A 22,554-nucleotide genomic window follows, 5' to 3' on the forward strand; every position below is an offset into this window, starting at 1 on the left:
GATGACACAAACAGATGGAGAGATATACCATGTTCTTGGATTGGAAGAATCAACATTGTGAAAATTTCTATACTACCTAAAGCAATCTGCAGATTCAATGAAATCCTTATCAAATTACCAATGGCATTTTTTAGAGAAGTAGAACAAAAAAATTTTAAAATTTGTGTGGAGACACAAAAGACCCTGAATAGCCATAGCAATCTTGTGGGAAAAAATGGAGCTGGAGGAATAAGACTCCTGGACTTCAGACTATACTACAAAGCTATCGTAATGAAGACAATATGGTACTGGCATAAAAACAGAAATATACATCAGTGGAACAGGATAGAAAGCCCAGAGGTAAACCCACACACCTATGGTCAACTAATCTATGACAAAGGAGGCAAGGATGTACAATGGAGAAAAGACAGTCTCTTCAATAAGTGGTGCTGGGAAAAATGGACAGCTACATGTACAAGAATGCAATTAGAATACTCCCTAACACCATACACAAAAGTAAACTCAAAATGGATTAAAGACTTAAATGTAAGACCGGACACTATTAAACTCTTAGAGGAAAACATAGGAAGAATACTCTTTGACATAAATCACAGCAAGATCTTTTCTGACCCACTTCCTAGAGAAATGGAAATAAAAACAAAAATAAACAAATGAGACGTAATGAAACTTAAAAGCTTTTGCACAGCGAAGGAAACTATAAGCAAGATGAAAAGACAACCCTCAGAATGGGAGAAAATATTTGCAAATGAATCAACAGACAAAGGATTGACCTCCAAAATATATAAACAGCTCATGCAGCTCAATATTAATAAAACAAACAACCAAATCAGAAAATGGGCAGAAGACCTAAATAAACATTTCTCCAAAGAAGACATACAGATGGCCAAGAGGCACATGAAAAGCTGCTCAACATCACTAATTATTAGAGAAATGCAAATCAAAACTACAATGAGGTATCACCTCACACCAGTTAGAATGGGCATCATTAGAAAATCTAAAAACAACAAATGCTGGAGAGGGTGTGGAGAAAAGGGAACCCTCTTGCACTGTTGGTGGGAATATAAATTGATACACCCACTATGGAGAATAGTACGGAGGTTCCTTGAAAAACTAAAAATAGAACTATCATATGACCTTGTAATCCCCCTTTTGGGCATATACTCTGAGAAAACCATAATTCAAAAAGACACATGCACACCAATTTTTACTGCAGTACTATTTCCAATAGCCAGGTCATGGGAGCAACCTAAATGCCCATCAAGAGACGAATGGATCAAGAAGATGTGGTACATATATACAATGGAATACTATTCAGCCATAAAAAGGAACGAAAGTGGATCATTTGTAGAGACACGGATGGACCTAGAGACTGTCATACAGACTGAAGCAAGTCAGAAAGAGAAAAGCAAATATCATATATTAACGCATATATGTGGAATGTAGAAAAATGGTAGGGATGAACCGGTCTGCAAGGCAGAAACAGAGACACAGATGTAGAGAACAAAGGTACAGACACCAAGGGGGGAAAGTGGGCAGGGGTGGTGGTGGGATGCACTGGGAGATTGGGATTGACATATATACACTAATATGTATAAAATAGATAACTAATAAGAACCTGCTGTATAAAAAAATAAATAAAATTCAAAAATAAAAAAAAAAACACCCCCAGATATATAGTTCTTATTATGTCACACTCAGGAATCCAAGATTGGTTTAACAGCTGAATATCAATTAATGTAATTTCCAACTTAACATAATTAAGGAGAAACACCATATGATTATCATGATAGATGCTGAAGAAACTTGACATAATTCAATACCCATTCATTATAAACAATCTTAGCAAACAAGGAAAAGAAGTGAACTTCCTCTATATGATAAGGGTATTATGAAAAATCTACAGCTAACATCAAACTTATTAGTGAAATATCATTTTTTTTTTTCTCCTAAGAGTGGGAGTAAGGTAAGAATGTCTGTTTCCACCAATGTTATTCAACATGTATTGAAGGTCTAGTCAGTGCAATAAAATAAGAAAAATAACAGAAAGGCATAAGAATTAGAAAGGAAGGAATAAACTGTCTTTATTCTCAATTGGTTGTTTATATTTAGGAAAAAAAACCTAAGGAATCTACAGAACTATAAGAACTAGTAAGTGCATTTAGCAGGTTGAATGATACAACGGTAGAAAAATCAACTGAATTTCTGTGTACTATTGACAAATAATTGGAAAATAAATTTTTTTATTTGATGTAAAGTAGAATCAAAAACACAAAATATCTAAGAATAAATTTAACAAAGAATAAGCAAAATATTACACTGAAAACTACAAACATTGCTGAGGGAAATTAAAGAATACCTAAATAAATGGAGATATACCATGTTCATGGATTGGAAGATTCAATATTGATAAAACTGTAATTCTGCCTAAATCTGATCTATAGTTTGAAGCAATTCCAATCAAACTACCATTAAGTTTTGTTGTAGATTTTTTGACAAAAATTCAGAGCAGGGCACTTTAATATGAAAAGGAGAGCCTTATCAACAAAAGGGGCTGAAATAATTGAATAAATAAATGGCACAAAAAATGAAATTCAAACTCATACCATATAATGAAATTAATGGGATCATAGGCCAAAACATAAAAATTATAATAATAAAGCTTCCAGAAGAGAACATAAGAGAGTATCTTAATGAAATTGAAGTAGGCAAACATATCTTAGAGAGGATACATTATCTGAGGAGTCTGGCTCCTAGACAAAAATCTATACATGATTTTTCAGGCTCAACCATGGACAATTTCAAGCCTTTACCTAGCAGGCCTCATGAGGGAATGCTGCCCTCCCCACACCAGACTTGGTACACAGCCAATGCACTGTAGTCTCTAAAAGCTGTTGCTTTTACAGTCAGAACAATGGCTGGTAATGGGGGAGTGGTCATTGACTAGGAGGGTGGTGACATGAGAGAACTGTCTGGGGCAATGCAAATATTCTATATCTTGATTGGGAGTGTTGGTTACATGGATGTTTATAACTGTCAAAGATGTATTGAATTGTTAATTAAGCCCTGTATGTTCATCTGTAAATCTTATTTTAATTAAAGACATGTTTAAATATTGAGAGAAACATACAAAAAAAGAAAGCACAAGGTCTGTGCATCTTCTTTTCGTATAAAGTTGTGTGTGTGTGTGTGTGTGTGTGTGTGTCTGCGTATGTGAAATTTTCAGTTGGATCAGAATACAGAGGCTAGATTTGGAGTTATATATTAATTGTTCAACTACACAGAATCATTTATTATACTATTAAAAATTTTAGAACATTTGAATAATTTCTTTAACATCCAAGACAATAAGGGTGATCTGCAACCAGTTAATCTACCTGTCTCAACAATGACTCCTTTTTTTTTGACACAAAGAGTATTTATAAAAAGGTGAGAATCATTCTAGGTATTCACAGTCTATGACATGAAAACATGCCAACAATAATACAATAGAATGTTCACTGTTGAAAAGACAGAAAACTATAAGAGTGCTTATCTTACTAATAGAAAACAAGGTTAATGGAATAAACTATATACATTATGAAGCGTTCTCCAAAAGGTAAATTGTAAGGACAGTATCCCAAGACATCCTCAGGTTGATAGCACCTCTATCACCATTTAATGTACTGAGATGAAGTATATTACAGCCTTCTAAAGAAACACCCAATAATCTTGAATAACTCACTATCCACATTTTAAGATTATTTGCAATGAGTATCAAGTTCAGTTCAAGGAACATACGGATAGAATGTTATTACTAGATAAAGAGGATTCTCAAACAGAAGAAATCTGCAGTGGGAGACTAACTTACTAAGACTGCACAGGTGCTAAAGAGAGATAGCATCTGAAAGTTCTCTTGGGACTTTGTCATGTAAATTATTTTGGTAAAGATCTAAATTTCAATAGATACTACTTTACCATATTCTTGAACTTATCCCTGGTCAGCAGCTCTCTTTCCGCTACTTAGAATTATAGCATTTTAGAAGTGTTCAATCCATTTTTCACATTACACCTAGAATTATTTTTTCTAAAATATAAATCTGATCATGTCATTTTTCTGTTTAACACTTTCTAATTGCATATAGAATAAAACCCAAATTCCTCAGCATGTCATGCAAGGTCCTCAAAATCAGGACTCTGCCTTTTCACCGATTACTATCACCACCAACAGTATTTCCCCAGCCCACCCACTCTAGCTATCTCTCATCCTACCCTCTAGTCACTCTATTAGCATCCTACTTAAATTATGATGGTCATGCAGTCACACACATCTGTGTCATCCTTATGCTATTTTCTAAGCCTCCAATGCCTTCTTCCCATCCTCCTACAGGGCTGGTACTATGTCTTATCTTTATGGCTCTACTGCACAGTACTGTGTCTGCCATATAATTGTGTTTATTAAACAAGTGTTGAATGAATAAGCTTACCTATCCTAAGGTCTCACAGAAAGTGGTCAAAATTTCCTGACAACCAATTTATCCACTTTAGGTGCTTCTCAGTTCAAAACTACTAAAGCAAAGATGATGAGTCTCACTGATAAATATTATTGAATGTTTCCCAAGTCTACCCTTGTCTTGCCTTTTGTTCTAAATGTGGTATTTTTCATAAACCCACATATATTGGGGTTTAGCCTTACTGACACTATTATTAATCTATATAATATTTTTGGATGATATATCCTTGTTATGTGCTCCTTTTCAAATTCTTAGTTCAATTCATGCTTTAAACATCATGAGGATCACAAAAAATCTCCCTGTGCTTCTGGCAGGGAGCAGGGCAAAGCAGCCATGGAAAATATGCCCAGATAATTTTGTCCTCCTTAGAAGGCCTGCCCTCAGAGGAAACTATTTCACCAGAGCCTAAGTGACCTGGGGGAAGGAAAATACCTAACTCCAGCCCCTCCAGGCTTCCTGACTCACCTAAGGGTCCCTTTCTCCCCTTCTCCCTGGCAAGAGGAAGCACTTGTGAAGGTCACAGCCTGGGGCACAGGCTCAGTAGAAGACTGAGACCTAATTATAGGAATACAGAACACTTCCCCTTCCCTACACATCAATAGGGCTCCTGTATAATAACAGGGGAACTGCATGTCTCAGACCTTATTTAAGGAGCCTTTAGGAAAACCCAAAGATAATAGGGGAGGCAAATAAAGGATATCAGAGGAAATTTTAGTCTCTGACTAATCTTAAATTATACTTGTCTTTTTGTCACTCAAAATCCCTATCAGTGCCTCAGTTTTTAATCTAGGTGCCCCATAAACATCTTAAGCACACAGCTAGAACGTTACTATCTTTCCCAGTACCAGGCCCACTCACTCATCCCTAACTTGCCCCCACTTCCCACCTCAGTTAAGATGTATGAATACATTCACACACCTAACATTTCACTGGATTCTAAATCCTATTGATTTTACAGGGTAATTCTGAGAGGGAAGTTGAATTTCCTCACTGAAAAATTGAAGAACTAATGCACAAGCTAGTCAGGTGACTTAATGGAACCAGGAGGTAATACTATATGTAATTAATATAATTCAAATTAGGTGTGTTTGTCATAGTTACAGGGTACCATTGGATCACCTTTAAATAATTAGGCATGAATGCTCTGGGCCAGCACAGGAATGATAAACCAGTAGGAAGATTATTAATTATACACATACATACATATACACATTATATACACACACACCTAAATATTTGTTGAATGAATGACTAAATATATTTTATAAACACAATCTTGGTTATGCAGTCTAAGGGGAAAGGATGGTACAATGTTACTGGGCTACTACTTTAATTCACTCAGCCTTTCAAATCCATGATATGTGCATGCACTTACTGGCACATTTTACTAAGCATTTATCATCTCTGATAGTTAATGCCTACAATGAAGTGACAAAAAGTTGGAAATGCAATCAGCATTACTGATATATGGATACTTAAACTGTTTTCTATTCTTAACATAATTGTCTTTATCATTTAGCAGTTGAGTAGGTAGATACTATGATGCAAAACAGCTGGTGTTGATAATGGCACACAGCTCACTTCAGAAAAAAGAACAATGCAGCAGCTTGCAAGATTTAGCACCAGATCAGCAGTAAAAATCTTTTTCTCTTTTTCTTTTACACTTAATAGTGAATCCAAAACAAAACTGGAAATCTGATTTTTTTTGGCAACAGAACCTTGTGTTCAAGTTCAATAAGCATTTTTCTTATGACTGATATATGCTTGTACTGAAGGATTGAAATGGTTTACATTTTTCAAGGTAATTCAATGTAGTTTCTTAAAATAAAACTCTAGTTATTTCCTCTACGTTACATAACACTGACTAACTAGCCTATAAACACATTGGCATACTATCTCTCTTCTTTTTCTCTAATCTAGTTTATTAGCTTGTTTTTTATTTTATTTGTTTTGACTCAGCACACTCACACTTGGAGGAGACATGTGGTAAGAAGTTATTTTCTATTCTGTTGAAGATCACCATTTAAGATAGGCAGCACGTGAGATTACAGCTGACCCCTGAACAACATGGGCTTTGAATTGCACAGGTCCACTTATACATGGATATTTTTCAACAGTAAATATCACAGTACTACACAATCCACGGTCGGGTGAATCTGTGAATGCAGAACCGCAGATACTGAAGCAACAGTGGGTATGGAGGAACCTCAAATACAGAGGAACTGGTATACAGAGGGCTGACTGTAAATTAGACCTAGATTTTCAACTGTGGGGAGGAAAGGTGCGCCTACCCCCACATCGTTCAAGGGTCAACTGTACTTTCACTTTTGTACAGAAATATAAGGCTAGGTAGAGGAGGGAGAAGAAATGGGACCCATGAGTATTATTATATTATTAAAATAAAAATCACATATGGAACAATGTATGTTAAATGTCATTTTAGGTATGACATATATACACATTCTGGTCCTTACATTATTATTTGCATTATCCATCAGCAGTATATACGGGGAAATTTTAAACATAACTTCTAACTTTCCAAGATTTTGAGGTTGATTACTTTTAAGATACTTTGAAAGTATAAAATGTTCTGTTTAGTTTTTTGTCTTGCAAACCTAAGGCACATATAAACACTCAACAATAAAACAAATATAAACAAATTCCATCATTGATATCTTGAAACAAAGTATGTTTAATCACTGATTGAAACTATAAGATAATTTCTGTACTACTCAAAAAAATTCAGAAAGCAGAATCCCTGTCAATCATAAAACAAACCACTTTCCTATGGAGAAGAGCCTTGAAACCTCCGGACCAGGTTTAAGATGTGTTAGTACTCTAATCTACTGTCAACTTTCAAGGTAAGTAGAAAATTCTGATCAACCCTGACCTTGTTTTTCATTATAGTTCCCAACACATGACAGACCTTTAACTTTATAAACTATTTACATACTGCAAAATTAGTGGTATGCTTCAAGAGCAACAACTAGTTCAGTGTTAAAAGACTTTTTCTGGCTTCTGAGATTCAGCTCACAATTTGAATCTTTACGACTCATTCTACTGGCTTTGTGTTCTTCATAAACATTTATTTTCAGCTTGGAAGTCATGTATTCTAACATCTGCTTTCAAATTTTCTCCTTTTCCCAAAAATAATTCGGTATTTCCCCCCCAACAAGGTGATAATAACCTAATGAGATTTTAAAAATAAATTTTCATGATTTTTATTTCACTGACTATATGATCATGTTAATAAAAACACATTAACTACTCTTTCATCTATCCCTTTTTTAAACTCAGAAGAATTTAATATTCCATCTAAATCTTAACATGTAATTTTTATGGGTGTGGTGGGAAGAGGAGGACCATAGCTAAAATCTCCATATTTAATTTCCATTATGATTGTCCTTTTGTAATTCCAGGAAGATGTGCTTAGAAATATACATGCATTAACATTACGTAGCTATAAGCAGAAAATGTGAATAATTATGGATTCTCAGCTTCAAGTAAAATGGTATCAAATCTTAGAGGGCTGACAATACAAAACCTTCACTGAATAACTGGGTACTACCATTGCTCTACTTTTTCACCTGGTCAGCTCTCCACAAGCCAGAAAAAAGGAATTATCGATACCTACTGGGGGCACTTATGTTAAGAATCCTTTGCTTTTTGCTCACGATAGAGCTCCTTGAAAGGAATGTTCAGAGACCAGAATGCTCCACAAATATCAATACGGCATTCGATTTTGGGACCTGATGTTCTTTTCAGGGATACTTTTTCATTCTTTCAAAAACACTGAAAAGAAAGAAAATACTTCTACAAATTTATTTTTAAATATCCCTAACGTGGCTTATAAGATCCTCCATGACCTCTTTGTCCACCTCTCCATTCTCTTTTCTAATCACTTTCCCTTTTGCACTAAGTATACCACTCCAATTCCTTCAGTTATTTGGGGGATTTCAAGCATTTTTTTCCTGCCATCTAGAAGATTCTCCCCTCTCTCCACTTCTCACATTCTAATGTCGATTAATTTCAGATATTACCTTTAACATCACTCTCTTAGAGAAGGTTTTTTACCTCCCTCAGACTTGGTAGTGTACTGTTATAAATTCCTATTGCTTTCTGTAGCACTTATCACCATTATAACTATTAATTTAATAAAGGAGTCATTAGTAGCCTACTGGCTACAATCAGTTATACTTGGCTCAAGTGTTACAGTTTTTAAAAATGTGGGCCACTGTTTACAATTGGGAGATTACATTATATTATGAAAACCCTATTTAATTTATATTTATTCCTAAATGTAAGCAAGAAACTGTTCATTGAACCCCACCCCCATTCAAAAAAAAAAAAAAAGGAAAGAAAAAGAATGGAAAACAGAAAACCCAGATCACTTATCATTGACCTTCTTTCCCACTCTCCTACCACAGGGATTGTCAAAAGTACCTTAAAAATCTATGATTTCATAAACTAAATTGAATTTCCTCCTCACTCTCTCATTCTCATCGATTTCCAAAAAAATGGCTTGTATTTCTTATTATAGATCTTACGCAATCTGGTACATAACTGTGTGGCTCAAAAAATGTATGGTTTTGGGCTTCCCTGGTGGGCCAGTGGTTGAGAGTCCGCCTGCCGATGCAGGGGACACGGGTTTGTGCCCCGGTCCGGGAAGATACCACATGCCGCGGAGCGGCTGGGCCCGTGAGCCATGGCCACTGAGCCTGCGCGTCCAGAGCCTATACTCCGCAACGGCAGAGGTCACAACAGTGAGAGGCCCACATACCGCAAAAAAAAAAAAAAAAAAGGATGGTTTTCATGAAATATTCCATGCTATGCTAAATAATGATAAAGACTGCATTACAAAATTGTTTTAAGTCAGAAAAGATAAGTACCCTTTGCTAGCTACTTAAGATATTAATACAACATTTTTGAGGAATTAGTGAAGTGCTACATAATAGATACTACTGGTATTTTTCATGTATGTGTTGAAAATGAATTCTATTGTAAAGTATGTAGGTAATATTGAGATAACACCTTAAAATTTTATTTAAAACGTTTTCTTTTAATTAAGCTTCTGTAATAAAACATACATCACACAACTAAGATGTTTCAGCCAACTGTTGATTTCTTCCTGCAAAAAGGATTTACTTTTCCTATGCTCAAGTCCCTTCAATATACTCAGTATTTCCTTCAAAAATAGTTTATATGTACGTATTTTTTTCTTTTAATGGTAAAGTAACTATTTTAATCTCTGAGAGTAAATTAAGCATTCTTCCACACAGATTTCCCAATTTCTTTGTATAGGTTCTCTAAGAAAAACTTCTTTCCTACTTTGAAAAATTCCTATCTTTGAAGATGTTCAGAGGTATAAAGATATGCATTCTAAGTATTTATTTCCACCATAATGACATAAATATATTGAATTAATTTTCAACTGTACAAAGGAAATACACCACCAAAACAAAAAAGCATTTAAACATCTCAGCCATTACAAATCCATTCTAAAATTATTACCATTTTGGTTTTATTCAGATTATCATACTCATCTTGAATACTGTTTGGGTGTATCCTCAAAAAAATTTTTTTTTTAAGTCAGCCAGATGGACACTATAGCAGAATCATATCAGAGAACAGGCTGAAGGATGACGGACCTCAACCTATAGTTGGGCTTACAGGGTGGTAACCTTGGAAACTGTAGCCAACATCCAGTGTTGGATGGCGCTATGAAAAACCCAGTATTTCTTCCAAAATACCCTACCACTATTTTGAGATTGTATGAGAAATGCCAAATAGACTGCTCTCATGGTTATTTCCTTTAGTACTGAAATGACACACAAACCAATACATGTCAAGAACTTTCAGCAAAATTTTCTAGCACCACTTGTACTTCTTTGTAATGTGACATCACACTATACCATTTACTAAAGGGAACTGAAGTTGGAAGCAGTTTTTGGCAAAAATAATAATGCCTTTCTGCTGTGTTCTCTCTTCAAGAACTAAAGGGTTAGTATGAAGTTAAGAAAAGGAGGAAGAAAGGAGAAGGAACTTACAAAGATTGAATGTTACACATCTTTGCATGTTTAAAATATTACATGCCACATGTACTTTAAAAAATAGTTATGCATATTTGGTAGCAGGTTTTGCATCAGGTACATTATGCATATTATCTTTCATGCTCACCCTAACACTAAAGCAGATATTTTTATCTCCATTTCACTGAAACTTTCATAATGTATAGGACTCTCTTTCCAGTGAGGTTAACAACTTGTCCAGGTTCACACAGCTACTATATGCCAGAGCTGGGAGGTAAACTCATATCTATTTCACTCTACAGATCACCCTTTTCAGTGGCAGAACCATACTGAAAGTTTCCCAATTCACACAGGTAGTGAGTGGTGCAATTAGGACTCAAACCCGTATGTCTTGACTCCAAAGACTGTGCTATCTACTATACTATGTTGTCTCTGAGCAATGAAAAGAGATGTTCTTCTTAGTCATAATATACATGCATATATATATATTGAAGGCTTACTTGACTTCTTAGGTAATTCTCCATTGCTTCTGCTAATAAGGAAATCTATATGATTGATATCTACCTCAATAATACATAGAAAAAGCCAAATGGGGTGATTGCTTCATTTATTTTACCAATAGGAAAGCAGTCATGATAGAAAGGAAAAAGTGAGGAAAATCATAATAATCATGCTGCTGGTAATAACATTAATAATAATAATCACTTACATAGCACTTGCTCTTTGCCAGGCACTGCTCTAAGTTGTTTAGTTGTCCTGATTTATTTAGCACAACAATCCTATTAGGTAGGTACAATTATCATTTTCATATAAGCAGGGTTAAGGAAACAGATACAAAGAGGTTAAGTCATGTCCCTAAGGTCACACAACTGTAAGGGGTAGAGCTAGGACCTAAAACCCAGGTTATCTGGCTCCACATTCCATGCTCTTAACCACTAGACTATTGGGCCCCTCTTTGTAGAAAGAAACAACTAGAAAGGGACAACTTAAAAAAAAATGCGAGGTTATTTTGTTTACAAGGTTACCAACTGGATGGCGATTCCATCATATTACTGTCAACAGATGTTCTGAACAGTGAATTTGCTAATCTGCTTCAGCAAAGAATTTAGTTAAATTTGTTCTGATTGATTACTTATGCTTTTAAACTCAGTTAAGTGGGGATTTCAGTAAAGCACAATATATTTAATAAATTCAAATTAATGTTTAATCCTAACCTATCTTTATCTACAAAGTCTATCTCAAGAATTAAGGTGAAATATGGAGTTAGCCTATCTCTTCTCATTTTGTAGACTTAAAAAATGTTTTTTTCTTTCTTTCAAACATGTTCCAAGCTTATGTCACATAATATTTTGCTTAGAAAAGGCACATTCAGTGTGTTTGTGTGTATATTAATCTGGATTCACTTTTTAGGACTTCCCATGACCACTTCCCAGTTCCTTCAAGCATCAAGTACAGTTAGTGGGCTCAACATGATGAAAAAAGACATCTATTAGATCTAATTAGGAAAGACATCCCAAATAAGTGCACTGTGATTAAAAATAAAAGGAAACACAGGTGTACTTAAAGGCAAAGTTTACATTTAACCCCTCCACCCTTCTTTTTTCTTAAGTCACATTTTTCTTATAAACTTTTTTCTTCCCCAACTGGAATCATATAGTGACCAAGTAAATGATGAGCCAGAATAATGGCACTGAGGATCAATGCAATTCATATCAATAGAGGCACCCTACTTTCAAAAGTAAGTAGTGTTTACCTTTTCAATGAGTCAGTTCTAACAAACATATACTCTTACTTTCTGATTTCAGAAATAATGACTATTCTAATGTACAAGCAGAATTACCACTAATCTGCCTATACAATATGAAAACAGATTCCTTCACCAGTGTATAACTGGAATATTTATGCACAAAATTGGAAAGGTATTAAATTTACTTTACTTGAAAATGCACAATCATCATTCCTAACATATAAAAATGTTAGAAAAATAGAAAATAGAAAATAGAAAATAGAAAAATTCTTTTAATTCTAATCAATCATCCTCTGCTTACTTTGGCAATTTAGAAACAACAGGAAAATATCTGCACGGTACAGACAGTATTTGTAGTTTGCAAAAGTAGCTTTTCTGTAACTGTTCAACACCAATAGGAAAAAAAGAGAGAGAGCTCGATTTTCATAAAGAATCTCCCAGAAAAAAAAACATAAGAACTAAACAACTATTTGTTGATACAAGAAATAATTAACTTTAATTAAAGTTTGGTAAGTTAGAAAGCTGATGGTGAATACTTTTAATCTGGGGGGAAAGGGGAAGTAGAAGTTTTAAAATAAATCCAATAATTTTTGCTATTATTTTCCCAAAAAGGATGAAGATTTTCAACAACAGAAAGATGATAAACTACCAGGTACAGATCATCCACTAAAAATAAAAATTGGGGTAGGCAGCAGGTTTCTTTTCTTTTCTTTTTTTTTTAGTTTTTCCTCCAGCGTTATTGAGGTATAATTGACATAAAGAATTGTACATATTTAAAGTGTACAACAGGATGATTTGATATGCATATACTTTGTGGAATTAGTATCACAATCACATTAACTAACACAGCTATCACCTCACATAGTTACTATTTTTGTTTTGTGGTGAGAATGCTTAAGATTTACTATCTTAGCAAATTTCAAGCATACAATACAGTATTATTAACTACTGTCACCATGTTGTCTTTTAGGTTCTCAGAACTTATTCATCTTATAACTGAAAGCTTGTATCCCTTTGAAGGTTTATTGTAGTGTAAGTCCTCACAGTTAGCTTTTTTTTTTTGAATTTTATTTTATTTAGTTTTTATACATCAGGTTCTTATTAGTTACCTATTTTATACATATTAGTGTATACATGTCAATTCCAATCTCCCAATTCATCCCACCACCACCACCACCCCCTGCCACTTTTCCCCCTTGGTGTCCATATGTTTGTTCTCTACATCTGTGTCTCTATTTCTAGGCAGCAGTTTTCTTATTTCTTTTGAGAGTACTTATTAAATATATAGCGTTAAGGTACCTTTCTTTTATTCTTTGATTTTTAGACAAATTTATCTCTTGGATAATTTTAAGTGTGTTTATTTTCAGCAATCACTTGTGGCTGCCTGAAAATATGGAGAACAGCAATAAACACATAGAAGGGTTGGAGCCAATGAAATGCTATTTGAAGAAAGCAGAATTTTTCTACTTGAAAAACATTTTGGTTTCCACAAAAATGTAGTTCAGTTTTTTCTTCCACAGATTGTTATATCCTATGTAACCATATTACTTTCATCTTTTTAGCGAAAGCATCAAAGCTTAAACCATAGTTACATTCAATATTTCTACACTTAAGCATTCAACTCCTAAATTTACAAGCTCCTCACTTATGAATACAATATATAGCTTGACTTACTATCCTGCATTGTATAAATGGAATTTCCCTGGAGTGTGACTTGCTCTCCCAAGAGGACAGGGTTTCTCCTTTCCTCAAACTGTCAAACTGTTAGCAAGCAGCTATGGATAGGAGAGAGCAAAGTTCCATGTGAATTACATCTCTGTATAAACTTATCGATTCTCAAACCCCTTCCCAAGTGGCCTTTATTTACTCTCTATCAGTTGGAGATAAATAGGCCTATCCTAAGCAAGGCAAATGTGTCACCCCACCCGCCCCCACTGCCCTGCCCTCTTTACCTTTTTGATGGCATCACTGACATGAAAGTAAATGATAGTGAACTATTATGACCCAGTTTTATATCTACAATGCTGGGCCAGCAGAACAGGTACTATACAAGGGAGACAATTCAGAGACGGATGATGAGGCTCAAGCAGAAGAGATTCTGAAGGCTTGTATGATTATTTTTGCAAATTGTTATAAGAATGTCTCATTATCCTATAATTAAATTTCACTTAGTAATTCCATTTATATATATCTATACCTGGTAAATCAGAGAAGAGAAGAATGCACTCATTAAAGCCATTAGACAAAAGCCGGTCACGCAGCTGCTGAAGAATTGCTACTCCGATACAGAATGGGAAGGAGGAATTCCCAAGCAGTAGGGTATCCCAGAGGTGGAAAATTTTGTGCAGTGGAAATACATCTGTAAAATGACAAATATAAATAAATTAATTGAGATTAAAAATAAAAAATTAAAACAACAACAAGCTACTTTACTAGACATGGTAATTCCCTTATGGTCAAAACTATTACAGAACAAATACTGGCAAACTGTTTTTTATAAAATGCGTATTTGGCTTTGTAGATTTACTGCTTCCTAAGGCATCTTAAAAAACTGATAATCAGATTGATCAAATAGATGATATTTTCTAGTCACCACTATCAATCTTGGTATAGCTGTTACATTCATTCTGTTTCTTCCTAGAATTTTCAGGTCATATTATTCTCACAAGTTTATATACTTAGAAGAATTTTAGTATTGTTATAGATTCAGTATCATTATATTTCTATTATGTACTCTAAAAACTGCTTTTTGAAATTCCCATAAAAAAATCTGATTAGCAATTTTTTATTTTTGGAAACTTTCTTTTTTTCATTTATCAATACTCTGAACATCTTTCCAGTCCAGTGCATACAGATCTACTTCAAATATTGTATTCCATGAATCAAATGTACATGTTTAAGCAGCATATCCACTGTATTAATATCTGTAACTGATTAAAGTATTACATATTCACATAAACTGTTTATTTCTAGAGGAATTCTAGGATAGGAAATAACAAAAGTATCAGTTATTAGACAATCTCTAAAAATTGAGTCTGATTTGGTTGTAACAGTTGCCTTCCAAAACTCTATGTAAATACTATAGTTAATATTAATTTATTTTTCAATAGAGGTCAGAGATTTTATGAATGTCGTGATATATCAGATAGGTTTTCATCTTATAGAACAACCTTTTTGATATTTAGTAGTCAGAACAATTGAAAATAATTTCTACCCAACTATATTACCTTAGAATTACATAAGGATGCTCATGTAATTAAATCTGCTTAGTATTACTGTAACTATAATATACTGGGGAAGAATGAAGCTGTTCTTTTGCTAATACAATATTGAAAGAAAAGGGAAAATGATACTTACGAGTAAACATGGTGAGAAACCAAGGGATGGCATAGAGCTATGAGTGGAAAAAGATAGGGATGCAGGGGATGGATAAAGAGGAAATAAAAGAGATAATTAGAATGACTTCCAGTAAACTGAATGGTAAAAAAAGCTCTATGTTTTGGTCTACTCCACTGATTAAAAACATTCTTTAACACCATATGCAGAAATAAACTCAAAATGGATTAAAGACCTAAATGTAAGGTTGGATACTATAAAAATCCTAGAGGAAAACATAGGCAGAACACTCTCTGACATAAATCACAGCAATATTTTTTTGGACCCACCTCCTAGAGTAATGGAAATAAAAAAAAATAAACAAATGGGACATAATTAAACTGAAAAGCTTTTTTTGCACAGCAAAAGAAACCATAAACAAAATGAAAAGATAAACTATGGAATGGGAGAAAATATTTGAAAATGATGCGACTGACAAGCGATTAATTTCCAAAATATATAAACAGCTCACACAGCTCTATATAAAAAAAAAATCAAAAAATGGGCAGAAGTTCTAAATAGACGTTTCTCCAAAGAAGACATACAGATGGCTAAGAGGCACATAAAAAGATGTTCAACATCACTAATTATTAGAGAAACGCAAATCAAAACTACAATGAGGTATCACCTCACACTGGTCAGGATAGCCATCATCAAAAAGTCTACAAATAATAAATGCTGGAGGGGGTGTGGAGAAAAAGGAACCCTCCTACACTGTTGATGGGAATGTAAATTGGTACAGCCACTATGGAGAACAGTATGAAGGTTCCTTAAAAAACTAAAAACAGAGTTACCATATGATCCATGAATCTCACTCCTGGGCATATATCTGAAGAAAACTCTAATTCAAAAAGATACGTGCACCCAAATGTTCATTGCAGCACTATTTACAATAGCCAAGACATGAAAGCAACCTAAGTGTACAATGACAGATGAATGGATGAAGAAGATGTGGTATATACATACAATGGAATATTACTCAGCCATAAAAAAGAAAGAAATAATGCCATATGCAGCAACATGGATGGGCCTAGAGATGATCATTCTAAGTGAAGTAAGGCAGACAGAGAACAACAAATATATGATATTGCTTAGATGTGGAATCTAAAAAATTGATACAAATGAACTTATTTACAAAACAGAAATAGACTCACAGACATAGAAAACAAACTTACAGTTACCAAAGGGGAAAGGAGGGGGGATAAATTGTGAGTTTGGGATTAACATATACACACTACTGTATATAAAATAGATAACCAACAAGGACCTACTGTATAGCACAGGGAACTATACTCAATATCTTGTAATAACCTATAATGGAAAAGAATCTAAAAAAGTATATATATATATATATATATATATATAACTGAATCACTTTGCTATACAGTAGAAACTAACACAACATTGTAAATCAATTATACTTCAATAAAAATTTTAAAAAATAAAAGAGAATCTAGATAATTATAATTATTATCACAAATATTCTATTAAATAATGACATCTATTACAAATGCTGCAGATGATCCTTTGGCCAAGGCTCATTCCACAGAGTATTTTCATTTCATCAAAGACTACACTCAAGACAATGCCTAATCCAAACACAATACTAGCATGCTAATTTCAAAGGTCTACTTTTCAAAGGAGAACTTTGTTCTTAGGAATAAAATATTCCTAAGATTTGAAGAGTCCTCATCAGTGTTGAGTTACCCTTACTGAGTATTTTTTGAAACATGATGAGATGATATTTGAAAAATGTCCAAAATGTCTCATTAAAAAATTTTTATGAAGCTTATGCCTATTACCACTTTCTAAATTAACAGGAAGCTTCATAAAAGTAATGAGATCCAGGAATGAAATAATTTGGTTCTTTAGATGAGTGACAAATTTATTTTCCTAAGTTTACTCTCTAGAAATGAAACACACACACACACACACACACACACCAATTAATTTTGTGAGATTTTGAAAGTGAGAAATCATTCTTAATTTCTAAAAGTAGAGTAAAATCTCCTTTGTTAATAACAAGTATCAAAAACCAATAATAATTTATAGAAAAATCTGAAAAAGCTCTACTTTTATGTTTTATGTCATTGCATGCTCCTATTAGACAAAGATTTTTGTACTACCTATAGCGTTTAAATAAATAGTTTTTCAGCACCTATCAATTGTGAATTTATAAGTAGAGTTGAATATTTCTTTGCATTATACACAATTGAGTATCTATGCTATTAAATGCCAGTCAAGAACCGTAAGTACAGTTATAGACTACCTTAAAATCTAAGTACTGTATGTGAAATAAACCCATTGCTCCCTACAAGATTATCACTTATATGCACTGACACAGCCATTACAAATGGGGAAACTGAGGAGTACAGAGGTATGTGACTTCACTATAGAGTATTGGTTGTAGAAAACAATAAAATATAATAAACTCTGAATTTTCAGCCTAATTTAAATTTAAACATACAGTCTGTATATGTAAGTTCCATCAGTATTATTTAACTTTTCTTGCTTTTAAGGATATAACATAAATTATATTATGCTCTACCCTTCTGATCAAAGCCAATTGTTTGTCATTAGGAATCTTACCTGAGTTACTTCAGCAACAAAACTAACAATCCCTTTTACTGAAGAGAGCATGTGTATGAGGAAGAACACAAAGTGAGGAGGAACCACCTGAAAGGATCAGGGGGAAAACATGCCAGGCTCACACAAAGCCAGGCATGGTTCACCTTACCACTAGCTACAATTTTTTTTAAAACCCTGAAATAAACAAAGCATAAGGTAGAGTACTCAAAAGTATATTGCCTTAGTAATGGGGCAAAATTATGCTCCCAAACTATGCTGCCCAGGTCTCACTTAACAAACCTTAAAAGCAAGCCTTGAAAAGATCAAACTGTTTCAATGTTACCTAGCTGCATCTCAAAAAAAAGCTCAAGAATATTTACAAGAACATAAAAATATCCAATAACCAGCAAGGTAAAATTCACAATGACTGAAATTCAGTAAAAAAATCAGTAGTGCAAAGTAGCAGAAAAGAAATGATCATAATGAGGAGAAAAATCATTCAATCAAAATGGACAAAGAACTAACATAAATGTTTGTAATAGCAGGCAAGGATGTCAAAATGTTTTTTTTTTTTTTTTGTGGTATGTGGGCCTCTCACTGTTGTGGCCTCTCCCATTGCGGAGCACAGGCTCTGGACGCGCAGGTTCAGCGGCCATGGCTCACGGGCCCAGCCGCTCCGTGGCAAGTGGGATCTTCCCGGACCAAGGCACGAACCCATGTCCCCTGCATCAGCGGCGGACTCTCAACCACTGCGCCACCAGGAAAGCCCTCAAAATGCTTTTTATATCTGTATACATATGTTCAAAAATCTAACAAATGATTGAACACGTTAAGTAGAGACATAGTAGATATAAAAAAGAACCAAAAAACCTCTCTAGACATGAAAAATACAATGTTTGAGTTAAAAAATACACTGAATAGGATTAAGAGCAGATCAGACACTGCAGAAGAAGAGATAAGTAAGCCTGAAAATACAGCAATAGAAACTACCCAAAATGAAATACGGACAGGGGGAATAAAGAAAAACAAAACATGTCCTATGCATCAGTGAGCAACTTCAACCAGCTGAATATGTTATTGGAGACTGCAAAAGACAGAGAGAAGATGAGAGGCGACAGAAAAAAATATTTGAAGAAATAATAGCTGAACATTTTTCAAAAGTGATGAAAACTATAATCTGATAGAGTAAATAATCTCAAGAACCTGAAGCACGTGAAACATGAAGAAAACTATACCAAGGTACATCATAATCAGATTTCTCAAAAAATCTTACACCACAGCCAGAGAAAAAAGGCACACTATGTAAAAGCATCAGTGAGAGGAATGTTTTCTTGTCAAAAACAGGGCACAAAAAATGACAGTGGAGCGACATTTTTCAAGTAATTAAAAAAAAAAAACCTATCAACTTAGAATTGTATGTCCAGCAAAAATATCTTTCAAAGAGAAAGGTAAAATAAAGACTCTCACACAAACAGAAACTGAAAGAATTCATCAGCAGCAATCCTGCACTATAAGAAATGCTGAAGTCAGTCTTTCAGGCAGAAGGAAAATGATACCACATGGAAATCTGGACCTATACAGAAGAATGAAGAGACTCAGGATTATAAAAATGTAGTTAAATATAAAAAACTTTTATTTAAAAAAAATCTTTAAAAATAAGTGACTCTCGGGAGTTCCCTGGCAGTCCAGTGATTAGGACGGTACGCTTTCACTGCCAAGGGCCTGGGTTCAGTCCCTGGCCGGGGAACGAAGATCCCACAAGCTGCGTGGCACAACCAGAAAAAAAGTGACTCTCTAAAGCAAAACTAATAATTTATGTGGAGCTTATAATATATGTAGAAATAAAAGGTAGGACAACAATAATACAAATGCCAGGAGGGTAAAATGGAGGTATATGTTGTAAAGTATTTATACTATATGTGAAGTGGTATAATACTACTTAAAAGCAGATTATAATAAGTTAAAGAATTATAGTATAAACCAGAATTTCTTAACCTCGGAACTATTCACATTTTGCGTTGGACAACTCTTTCAAGGGGGAGGTGTAGTTTGCGTTTTAAGATTTTTGTAGCAACCCAGTCTCTGTACTAGATGCCAGTAGCACTTGTTCAGTTTTGTCAAAAGTGTCTCAGACTTTGCCAAAAAATCCCGTGGGAGGCAAAACTGCCCCTGGTTGAGGACCACTGTGTAAATCTTAAAGAAACCAATAAGAAAACAACAAAGAGTTATAGCTAGTGTCTTAACAAAGGAGATAAAATAGAATCACAAAAAATATATCCAACAAATCCGAAGAAGGCAGATAAAAAGGAAAAAGAGAACAAAGAACTGATAGGACAAATAGAATAAAAATAACAAATTGGTAGGTTTAAAGGCAGCCATAGCAATAACCACAACAGAAGTCAATGGTTCTTGTGATGGTTAATTTTATGTGTAAACTTTACTGACACAGGTGCCCAGACACTTAGTTAAACATTATTCCGGATGTGTCTTTAAGGGTGTTTCTGGATGAGATCAACATGAAAATCAGTAGATTTCATAAGGCAGACTGCCCTCCCTAATGTGAGTGGGCCTCATGGAATTTGTTGGAGGTCTGAATAGAACAGGAGGTAGAGTTAGGGAGAATTCACTCTATGCCTGATAGGATAAGCAGTGAAGAAAGCATAGCTCTAGCTTCTAAGGATCTTACAGTTCATTAAGAGCAGTAGCTATTCATTAAATATTCTCTCAATCCACTCCAATTAGGTTCTAGCCTTCACCTCACAACCAGAACTGCTCTTCTCTTGGTCATCAAAGGTCTCCATGTTTCTAAATCTAATGGTCAATTCTCATTCTCAGTCTTTACCAATCAGCAGGCTTTGACATAATTTACTATTCTCACCTCCTCTAACCACCTGCCCCCCACCTTAACTTGGCTTCCAAGAAACCACATTCATCTAGTTTTCTGACTGCTCCTTCTCCATCTCTTTTGTTGGTTCCTATTTATCTCCCTGACTTAAATATTGGCATGCCCTATATTCAGTGCTTAGAATTTTTTTCTCTTCTATTTTCTCCAAATGATGTGAGGACTTATATCTACAGCTCTATCCCAGACCTCTCTCCTGAAATCCAAACTGGTATGTACAAATGCCTACTTGACATTTCCACTTGTATATCTGATAGATATGCATATCATGTCCCAAACTAAGCTCCTGACACTGCTTCCAAAATCTGTGCCTCCAAGTACAGTCTTTCAAATCTTCGTTAAGAGCGATCCTATTCTTCCAGTTGCTCAGGTAAACAAAACTGTGGAATCATTCTAATCTCCTCTTTCTTCCACATTGTACATTTGTCACCAGCAGTCCTGCCAGCTCTACCTTCAAAATATATCCAGAATATGAAAACTGCTCACCACTTCTACTGCTAATTTCCTGATTCAAGCTACCATCATCTTTTGCCTAGATTATTACAATAGCCCATGACTAGTCTTCTAGATTCCATCTTGCCCCTCCTTGGATTTTTCTTACCACAGCAGGCAGAATGATCTTGTTAAAATGTTTAGATAAGAAGATGTAGCTTTCAGTGGCTTTCCACTACCGACAGTAAAAGCTAAAGTCCTAACTATGATCTATAACAGCGGTCCCCAACCCTCTTGGCACCAGGGACCAGTTTCATGGAAGACAATTTTTCCACGGATGGCAGCGGGAGGGGAGGAATGGTTCAGGCGGTAACACGAGCCACGATGGGGAGTGGCAGAACGCAGCTTCTGGCTTGCTTGCCCGCCGCCGCTCACCTCCTGCTGTGCGGCCCTGTTCCGAACAGGCCGGGACCGGGACAGGTCCCTGGCCAGCGGGGTGGGGACTCCTGATCTATAAGACTGTGTAATCTGGCCCTTCAATTACCTCTTTGACCTTCACCTCCTTGTTCACTGTGCTCCAGTCACACTGGTCTCTTGTCTCCTGGCTGCTCCTCTGACATCCCTGGAATGCTTACACCTCAGGGCTGTAGCTCTTGCTGCTCTTGCTGTTGCTTCTGTTTGGATTGCTCTTTCCCTCAATTCATTAAGGCATTTATTCAGAAGTCACCTTTTCTGTGAGGCTTTACCTTACTGAAATATTCAATCCCTCCTTCACCTGAGCACTTAACCTCCATGTCCCTGATTTAGCTGTTTTTTGTTCACTACTTATCACTACCTAACATACCACAAAGTATATTTATCTTTATTGTCTGCCCCCGACTAAAATATAAGTTGAATGAGGGCAGAGATTTCTGTCGTTTTTTTTTTCCATTTATGTAACCAGGGCCTAGGAAAATGTCTGGTACATAATAGGCACTGAAATATTTGTTGAAAGAATGAAATATATATAAT

The 22,554-nt window shown here is 34.9% G+C and overlaps 1 protein-coding gene across 2 annotated transcripts in view; it reads right to left on the reverse strand.

Moving 5' to 3' along the window:
* Positions 1-22,554, reverse strand: part of TBCK (TBC1 domain containing kinase) — a gene marked incomplete at its 5' end in the record, with an annotated part of 228,033 nt that overhangs the window by 94,223 nt on the left and 111,256 nt on the right. For both annotated transcript variants that reach the window (XR_014296711.1, XM_082653866.1), the window contains 2 exons: positions 14,464-14,625; positions 15,624-15,660. Coding sequence is in view for 1 of the 2 variants with exons in the window: in XM_082653866.1 (XP_082509992.1) it covers positions 14,464-14,625; positions 15,624-15,660 (199 nt within the window). The remainder of the gene's footprint in view (positions 1-14,463; positions 14,626-15,623; positions 15,661-22,554) is intronic.

Source organism: Grampus griseus (genome assembly GCF_964374135.1).
Source record: "Grampus griseus genome assembly, chromosome: 4".
In the NCBI taxonomy this organism is placed as follows: Eukaryota; Metazoa; Chordata; class Mammalia; order Artiodactyla; family Delphinidae; genus Grampus; species Grampus griseus.